At 40.6% G+C, this 9625-nt stretch overlaps 2 protein-coding genes across 2 annotated transcripts; one reads left to right on the forward strand and one right to left on the reverse strand.

Moving 5' to 3' along the window:
- Positions 1 to 298: 298 nt before the first annotated feature.
- Positions 299 to 3928, reverse strand: LOC107041553. The gene has a single exon (XM_015262155.1). The coding sequence runs from the start codon at positions 3683 to 3685 to the stop codon at positions 1997 to 1999; it is 1689 nt and encodes a 562-aa protein (XP_015117641.1). The 5' UTR covers positions 3686 to 3928; the 3' UTR covers positions 299 to 1996.
- Positions 3929 to 5652: 1724 nt separating this feature from the next.
- Positions 5653 to 8792, forward strand: LOC107041556 (chromosome-associated kinesin KIF4). Its single transcript, XM_015262159.1, has 4 exons — positions 5653 to 5815; positions 5895 to 6240; positions 7734 to 8055; positions 8130 to 8792. The coding sequence occupies exons 1-4, from the start codon at positions 5745 to 5747 to the stop codon at positions 8252 to 8254; spliced, it is 864 nt and encodes a 287-aa protein (XP_015117645.1). The 5' UTR covers positions 5653 to 5744; the 3' UTR covers positions 8255 to 8792.
- Positions 8793 to 9625: the final 833 nt, after the last annotated feature.

Genomic DNA, 9625 nt, shown 5'->3' on the forward strand with positions numbered 1-9625 from the left:
CTATTCTACAGAAAATATCTCAACAGAATTCGCGAATTCGCTAGTTTTTTCTGTAAACCTTTTTCGTTCGTGAAATACAACCCGACACACCTACTACCGATATTGAGAATAGGCAGATAATAAGGTCAACAATACGTAATCTCATTGCATCTGAGGCGACAGAACTTTGCTCCTTGGAATGAGAGCCGAGATTATAGTCCCGATGAAAAACTCAAACCTCCCTGTGCATTCAGCAACTGCATCTAATCGCAACTGTCTGTAAAATTCCCCCCCCCCCCGCCGCCAGTAAAAAAATTCATCACCTTTGATTTTCAATATATTCTGTACAAATACTATTACAATAGCTAAAAAATCCTTAAGTCTACCCTTAAAAAATTAATTTGTACAATATCATCATACAATAACAGATAAATCATCTCGTCAAAGAAGAAAAAAACGGCGTTTTCTCATGACAAAATGCTTTTGGACTTTCGCGAATAAAATTCCGACGTATCAGCGAGGCATTGCGATAATGCAGTGAAATGTTTTCCACTCAGTCCGCATCTCTTTCAGTCTCTCATTTTTTAATATCATTAAAACCTCAAGCATTACCCACACACTTGCAGCTCATCATCGTAAATTAAAAAAAAAATAATGAAAAAATCAAATCGATCCGTTTAAATACACGATAATAGTGACACTCATGACCCAAGACAGATCCACCATTAATGCCTCATTATCCCGACGAATGTCTCCACATTAAAACAAATTAATTAATTGTCTCTTATTTTCAAACTGTTTCGGAATTTAATTAAAACTCCCGGCAAATCAGATCGCGCCACAGTTCACTTGTATTGTCCGTACAAATCCCTATTTCACAGAGTGAAAAACAAGGACTTCAATAAATATTTCACAACATTTCGATAAATCAACTGAACCGACAATGCAAATGCAGCGGAGATTGAGCGATGGGAAAAGGGCATGGAGCTCTTCATTACCGACCGATTTATCGATGAATCGATTTCCCACCAAAAATTTCTGGATCTATTACCAGTCAATATAACAAACAAATTCAACACATGCATTTTCAACACTTGGCAATTTAACATATACAAATTTGACACGTGTGTGTGTGTGTGTATTTGAATTTTGTGTCACCTCAGTAATCCCTACTTGTGATAATAATTAAGAGATTAGTAACATGATCCCTCAGAGTATTCTCAGAGTACCTGAATCGTCAGCGTAATTGACATTCGAATAAGTATTGTTGATGATAATATTTTTTATCATTCCCGCCGCAACGATTCCGTAAATCACTACCTACAGCCGTGCTGATAAAAAATATCGTTCGTCACACGGCCAAAATATACGAAAACACCAAAATAATAATTGACGAAATAGTATATTTTGTTACTAGTGCGTAAAGTTCCACTTTTTCACACGCACGTGTAACACATCCTATTTTTTGTGGTACCTGCCGAGTTCACTGTTCGGAACGGTAGTGGGGGTAATGTGGTTGTTTTCGTACGCTCGTGAAGTTTACGCACGCGGTGCGGAAAACAACTGTTTTACGCACACTAAATCGTTTCGAAAAGTGCACTTTTGAGACAGATATCCCAAAATATACTATTTTGTGATTATGAGTATTGGGTGTTGATTTCAAAGAAACTGTGAAGTGTTGCCTAGTATGATATTATTTTTTGTGATTAGTTTAATTGTAATTCGATGTCAATTTATTGAATCTGCCGATGTACTCATTTAATGTGTTCATTTATTGCCGCAATACACTGGATTATCGTTCTTTTCTTTCGATATTTTATACTTCCTCACGTATCGATGCAATTCACTGTATTGTTCATATTTTTTTAATCTTTCATTTAATGAATTCTCATGCCAGAAGTGAATATTTATTGATTTCGATGACCCCGTTGATAATTTCATTTTAATTGCGTTGCAATTGCATTGAATTTATTTGTGTTAACATTTGCGTGTGTCATTTTGACCCGCGATCCCCAAATCACTGCACAACAACCGCCAACGGTGGATTGTGCTGTGTGCGTTCGCGAATGGCCCCAGCAATCCTCAGAAGTGGCAACTGAAGATGATAGTAAACACAATAGGGTAGCGGATCCCAGTAGACGAAGAGCGCTTCTCTCTTATCAATAGCGCAGCGATGCGGACTCGCCTTCAGACTCGACGCCTGTTTGATGGCACTGGAGAATGCGTCCCGTCCGTCGTAGGCTTCACCGACGAGTAGCGGGCCCGAATGCTGCCTGGAGAAGTGCCTGCAGGGCCGCCAGACCAGCCTCGGATGAACGCTGGTCAGGCAGACGTAGGGCATGCCGACGCCGACGCGGCACCCAATGGTGACGATTTCGTCGTCACCTGAGATTACGAGCCTGAAGCTGAGGTGTCCGTTGATCCTGCTGCTGAAGGACCTCGCGAAGAACCTGTCCAGCCACTGGGTGACGTCAGCGCGGACCTCGGGGATCAGGCCCCTGTCCTCGTCGACCCTGCAGGTCACGTTGGCCACGACCCTGGAGTCCTTGACGGTCGTGCAGGTGATGAAGTGCGGACCGCCGGGATCGCGGATCACCACCCACGGCCGCCTCTCGCTGATCTCCTGCCGCATGTTCCTGAACTCCTCGGCGTTGAGCGGCAGCTGGACTTTGGCTCGATCCCGCATGCCGGCCGGACCCGCCGCCAGCATCACGTGACGTCCCGACCTGAGGGCGCCGGTCTCATAGAGGGTGGTTACATCCTCGGTGGACCTCAGGACGAAGTGGATCGGATTAGTCAGCCCCAGCAGCCTGCACCTCCTCAGGAGCTCCAGGGGGTCGTCCAGGGCGGTGACCTCGCAGGCACCTGGGACGAAGCACTCGCATCCGGCGATCTCCAGGTGCGGTTTCGCCAGAGCGTCGTAGTACGCCGCGTTCGCTGCTGACACCGGAATGTAGTACACCGCCTTCTCCTTCTCGACGATGGTCTTCAGGGCCTTCACGTACTCGACAGCGCTGCCGGGTCCCGGCTTCGGGACTGTGTAGAACTTGGAACAAGCGGTTGAGAATCTCGCGAGACTGAAGAGGCCCTCCACCTCGCAGATGACGACGCGCGCACCTGCCTTGTGGAAGTTTCGGGCCAGGTGGACTGCTTGGACTGTGCTGCCACCGCTGATCAGGACGCAGCGCTTGCTCCTGGCGAGTTCCGAGGCTGGGGTGTAGAGCAGCATCAGGAACCACTTGAGGAGGGTCAGGGGGAGTTGGAGAATCACCACGAAGAGGCAGAGCCAGGCGGACGCCCAGAGCGCTGGCGCGCGGATCGTGAAGACGACTGCCTCGTAGAATCTGGAGATCAGGCTGAAGAGGAGGCTGAAGTACCAGCTGACGAGGCGCCTCGGGGAGAGCAGGGACAGGAGGATCGCGAGGAGGGTGACCTCCTGGGGTCGCGGCGGCTGGTTCTTCGCGCTGGAGGGAGGCACCTCCTGGCGACGCCTCGGGGGTCGCGGCTGCGAGGAGGACTGCGACCTGGTGGAGGTGGAACTTGCGGCGAAGGTCGATTTAGAGCGGTGCGCGGTCCCAAGGTGCGACGACTTGGGAGGGAAACTCGATATGGGGGAGCTGGAGAGGGTCGGGGAGGCACTACTGCTCCGCGACGGCGGCGGCGACGGGTAGAAACGCGTCATGCTGTCACTGGCACACGCCGGCATCTTCAGATTTATTTATTTTTTGTCTGAAGACTATTCGATGGCGACGGGTGGTTTGCGCACTAGGGGTTGGTTGTCGTTCTTTTTGCGAAGTCCATGACTAATGTCTTTGGTAACGGCAGGGTATTCAGCTCGGGGAAGTTGAATTTTTATGCAGATTCCAACATTTTTGGGGAGAGTTCACGATTTTTAGGGGTTGTCGGAACTTTCGACGGATGGCTGATGGGCTTCAGGTACTCCACTGGCTGTGCACGCGACGTTTGTAAACTGAGGCAGACGGATGAGATACACGGTCTCTTATGTGGTCTGCATCCCGAACGCACTATGAACCGAGAGTGGCGGCGAGGCTTATCTAATCTCTGAATACCGCTTTATACAATTTTAGCGAGAGAATCGTGGAGAGTCTGTGCCGAAAATGAAAGTCGCTGGAAAATGTTGGAGGATTTGGTACACGAAACGTTCCACAGGAATTTCTCACTAATGACTTTTATGGGTAGTTATCAATCTGTGAAAAATTCCAGACGTGAAGGAAATATTATTTGGTTTGATTAATACGAATAATCATCAGAGTTGATTAATTGTCTGTAAAAACGCGTGGAAATTTTCAGCGCTATTTATTCGATTCAAATGGTTGTTTGAATTCAAAGGGATTGGTAATATGTCATGCGCGGAGAAGGTAGGGAGCTACATTATTGGTAGAGGAGTCTTGATAATGTTTAAAAATCGGGGAAATTACCAAGTCGTTTGAATATTCAGTAGCGAAGCGGTAAAACGGTTCAAGTCGATTTTGACTATTGGTCAGTTTTTAATGAATAGCTCGGAATCCAAAGCGAATAGCAAAATTTTTGTTATAACCTTTTTTGTAGAGTGAATTAAGAGCTACAGAAAAGGTCATTATAAAAAATCTGCTATCTAGCTTAGAGTCGGAGATATACTTCGAAAACTTGACTAAGGATATTTGAGGACGATTGCATTCAGTTTCTCACTGGGATTGTTCAATAAAAATCGACGACAGCAATCCTCTTCATTCTAATTTTCTAATCTTCACCATCTAATCTCACTGAATACCGCTTTTACACTTTTAGCGAGAGAATCGTGGAGAGTCTGTGCCGAAAATGAAAGTCGCTGGAAAATGTTGGGGGATTTGGTACACGAAACGTTCCACAGGAATTTCTCACTAATGATTTTTATGGGTAGTTGTCAATCTGCGAAAAATTCCAGACGTGAGGAAAATATTATTTAGTTTGATTAATACGAATAATCATCAGAGTTGATTAATTGCGAGCCCGGAGGGTTAGAAAAAAAGCAGCCATTTTTCTCTGTTATTTTATACGTATTCTTCAAATGATGGAAAAGGCGTGTGCAAAGTTTCAGACTGCTGGGGAACATGGTTAATTTATTATGAATTTTTGAAAAAGTGGTCATTTAACCTGAATTTTCTGAATTTTCAGTGAAACCTGAAATTTCATGATTTTTCCCCCTAAATAGTCAACTAGCCATTTTTTTTTGTATTATTTTTTTCTAACAGTCTATAATGTAGTCTGGACCAAACTGTAAAAAACCCTTGGATATCCTTTAAAAAACATCAATTTCCAAACTCTAAATCGATGTTTTTGGTCTTCCCAAATGATGTTCCATCGAATTCAAGCCGGTCCGGTCACCTGTCAACTATAACCACCTAAAAAGTATTCAATTCTGGATAAACAATTAGTTACTAAACTATATAAACTGCATTCCTAAACTATCCCAAATTATTCGCGACTGATAGAAATTGGTTTCATTCAAAAATTAATTATTCACATTTAATTAACTATTCATCTAATCATTAAAATTAATCGTCCGAATTCGAATCATTCGAATAGATTGGCATTGTCATGCGTGGAGAAGGTAGCGATCTGCATTATTGATCGAGTGATCTTGGCAACGCTGGAAAGTCCGCAACACCGCAAAAACGTTTGAATATTGGAGGACAACGGTTGCATCCAATTCTCGCCGGGCGTTCAGTTGATCGAAGGCAGCAGTTCTCTTCATTTGTTTTCCCCCAAATATTGCAGAGCGAAAAATGGGACGCGCGAAGAAAGAGAAGACAGAGAAGCCAGCGGAGCCCGAAAAACCGAAGGCTCCAAAGCTCAAGTGAGTGAATCCTCCATTTCTCGATGATTTTTCGCCTTTTAAATGCGTAAAAAATCATTCCTGACATTTTGTGTTCCAGGAAGTCGAAGAAGGTCGAGGAGGAGGAGGAGCCACAGGCCCCTGAGGAGGACAAGGATGACATTATTGCTCGTCTCCAGGAGGAGGTGAAGCTCCTGAAGATCGAGGTGAAGACTCTGCGAAAGCATGTGAAGGCTAGTCCACAGGCTCCAGACACAACAGCTAAGAAAAAGGCCACTGAGGCACCTGGCACACCCAAAGGGAGAAGGTCCTCCACTGCTTCCATCAAGCCCAAGGACAAGGGCTGCTCCTGCAAGGGCAACTGCTCCAACAAGATTTGTGGATGCGTCAAAAAGGACTTTTATTGCCTACCAACATGCAAGTGCTCTGAAGGATGTCGTAATCAGGTGAATTAATTGGCTTCAGGTGGTTCACGCCATTTTGGTTTAGCATTTTTGATTTGTGGAGATTGGGGCTGGGCTCGCCTGGATGAGTCATAAGATTTTCGTGAATTGGAATTGGTTTTGATTTGAGGCTGGTGTTTTTCAGTTCAGTTATTTTCAGTTTTTGAGGGATATCTCCGAATCTAGGGGAGATAACGAAATTTTTGTAATGACCTTTTTTGTGGGGGGCTTTGAGGGCTACAAAAAAGGTCGTGATGAAAATTTTGCTAGCTTCACTGGATTTCGAGATTTTCGTTGAAAACCGGGCAATTGTCAAAGTCGATTTAAAATGTTTTATTTTTGTTGGCAATTGCTGTTGAAAACAAGGGGTTTTAGTGGGAAAGTTTCATATGCCCTGTGGCCCTTGTGATCCCTTTCATTGGATTTCTGACAAAAATGTATTTTTATATTTTTTTAAAGTCATTTATTCGAGATTATTTAATGTTTAAGGGAATGAGAAAAATTTGAACCATTGAGAAAAATAAGACTAGTTGGAAAAATTCGGCAAAGATGCTGAATAAATAATCTGATTATTTAGTCTCATTTTCAAGTTTTGAAGAACAGTTTAAAAATAAAAATTGATTTGTGGGAATTCACTGTGTCCATTTTTAGCTATTTATAATTGAAGACGATTTGATTAGAGGCTGTTTATTTTTTAGTTCAATTTTACTCTTTTTTTTTTTCAATTGTTCATTTGTCTTGAAAGTGACGGATTTCGTATTTAAAGAAATGAGAACAATTGCCTAGTTGAACAAATTTGGAATCTCTGAAAGGCACTGAACAAATGATGGGGTTATTATGAATTTAATCTCCTCTTGACATGTTGGAAAATACTTTAAAATGAAGTTTTGTTTGTAAATATTCACTCTGGAAATTTTTAGTTATCAATAATTAATAACGATATGATTTGAGGTTTCTTGAGTTCAATTTTTCGTTTTTCCTTCAATTGGTGATTTCTCTCGAAAATGAGGGATTTTTTGAGGAAATGTCAAAATATATTTTTCATAGGTAATTGAATTTCATAAAACAAATGACTGCTGATATTTTTTCTAAAATCATTCCTTCTCGAAATGATTTGATGATAGTAAAAAGATGAAAATTTGCTTGTTTTTCCATTTTCAATTTAGTAACGATTAAAAATTATGTAAAAATCAATGTTTTTCATGAATTCTAAATGCTAAAAAAGACTGAACATCTCTTCCTATCAGATCAAATCCATTGGTTTAGAATGCTTGAATAAATAAATAAATAAATCCCCTTAATAGAGATAATTAATAATAACACCCAACAAAGCTCTAAAAATCACTCGATCCAGTTATATGTCTCCTCTTCCCCCTAAAATCAATTTTATTCCACAACCTCATGAACTTTTCCCTCTGCAAATTCTCATGTTGACATCCAAACGCCTTTCCCCTATTTCCCCCCTCGCTAATGCCATTTTGTTTTGACTTTCCTAGGACCCAGGCAGCGACAATGAGGACAAGGAAAACAAGAATGGCGAAACAGAGGGTGAAATCGAAGTTGCCAGCTCCCCATCAGTCTTTGAGGCCTCCCCAGATGTGCTCAGAGCAACTGAGAACCAACGAGGAAAGCCAGCAAAGGATTCCCTCCAAGAATTCAACCCCATGGAGCCTCGTCGCCAGCTGGCACGCAGTCCAGCTCCTTCAAAAGCCCCAAAAGACACCCAGAAATCAAAGCCCTCTCACCCTGCTCTCGCCGAGAAACCCCTCCCACCCCCCAAAGACGAGCCCGAGGAAGAAGAATTGCCACCCCCAGAAGGTTCGGTACTAGACTATTTAGAATTTTAAAAAACCAACAACAATAATAACTAAGGATGAACATCAACGTTGTAGAGATCAACGTCGCTGAAGTTGACTGGGAGAAACACAAGGCACAGCTGGTTCAGTGCTCCAAGTGCAGCAGAAATTTTTACGCTTATCGACTCAAAAAACACGAGAAGTCATGTATTAAAGTTTGAATGTTATGATTAATCTTATTTTCTATATAATCTGATTTTTTATCGTCTTTGTCGAGTTTAGAATAAGGAATACGATATTACTACTACGATATTATTTGTCTTCTGGAATTATTTGAATTCATGAATGAATTCATGAATTTTATCGGTGGAACATTCGTTTTGTTGCTTTTATTTCATCAGAGGACGAGAATTCCTTGGGTCTAAGGAGTTTTCAATCTGTTTTAATCAATAAAATCAACATTTTTTTAAATAGATTTGGGGTTCATTCACTATTCAAATAATTCCAGAATAATCAATTCGATTATATCATTATTCTATTGAAGGTTAATATGAAATTATCATGGTTGTAAGATCAAACTGGCGTAAATTAAAATTTGAGAGATATGATCAATCAATTTTTTTATCGTCTTTCTGAAGTTATTCAAATAATTCCAAAATAATTATTTAATTTATGTCATCATCACATTGAATATTAGTATGAAATTATGGAATGTGTGACTGTAATAAAAGAAGGTAAATTAAACTTTGAGAGTTATGATCCATCTCTTTTCTTATTGCCTCCATGAATTTATCGCCAATTATGCTCTTTATTTTTTAATATTGAAATTCATGAACGACGGTTTTCGAATTTTATCGGTGGAACATTCATTTTGTTGCTCTTATTTCACCAGATGACGAAAATTCTTTGTGTCAAAGGACTTTTCAGTCTGTTGTAATCAACAAAATTAACGTTTTTTTAATAAAATTGGGTTTTATTGACTATTCAAGAAATTCCAGAATAACCATTTCGATTATATCATTATTATATTGAAGGTTAATATGAAATTATCATGGTTGTAAGATCAAACCGTCGTAAATTAAAGTTTGAGAGATATGATCAATCAATTTTTTTATCGTCTTTCTGAAGTTATTATCAATAGGCTCTTTTTTGGAACTAGTTGAATTTATAAATGAGACTTTTCGCATTTTATTAATGGAAAATGCAGGAGTTATCAATGTTTTTTAATCAACGAAATGCATCACTATTTGGAGAATTAATTAGGGTTGATTCAAATAATTCCAAAATAATTATTTAATTTATGTCATCATTACATTGAATATTAGTATGAAATTATGGAATGTGTGACTGTAATAAAAGAAGGTAAATTAAACTTTGAGAGTTATGATCAATCTCTTTTCTTATTGCCTCCATGAATTTATCGCCAATTATGCTCTTTATTTTTTAATATTGAAATTCATGAACGACGGTTTTCGAATTTTATCGGTGGAACATTCATTTTGTTGCTCTTATTTCACCAGATGACGAAAATTCTTTGTGGCAAAGGAGTTTTCAGTCTATCTAATAAAAAAATTAACGTTTTTTTTTATAGA

The sequence above is a fragment of the Diachasma alloeum genome, unplaced genomic scaffold (genome assembly GCF_001412515.2).
Source record: "Diachasma alloeum isolate Michigan unplaced genomic scaffold, Dall2.0 Dall_scaffold_00368, whole genome shotgun sequence".
NCBI lineage: Eukaryota > Metazoa > Arthropoda > Insecta > Hymenoptera > Braconidae > Diachasma > Diachasma alloeum.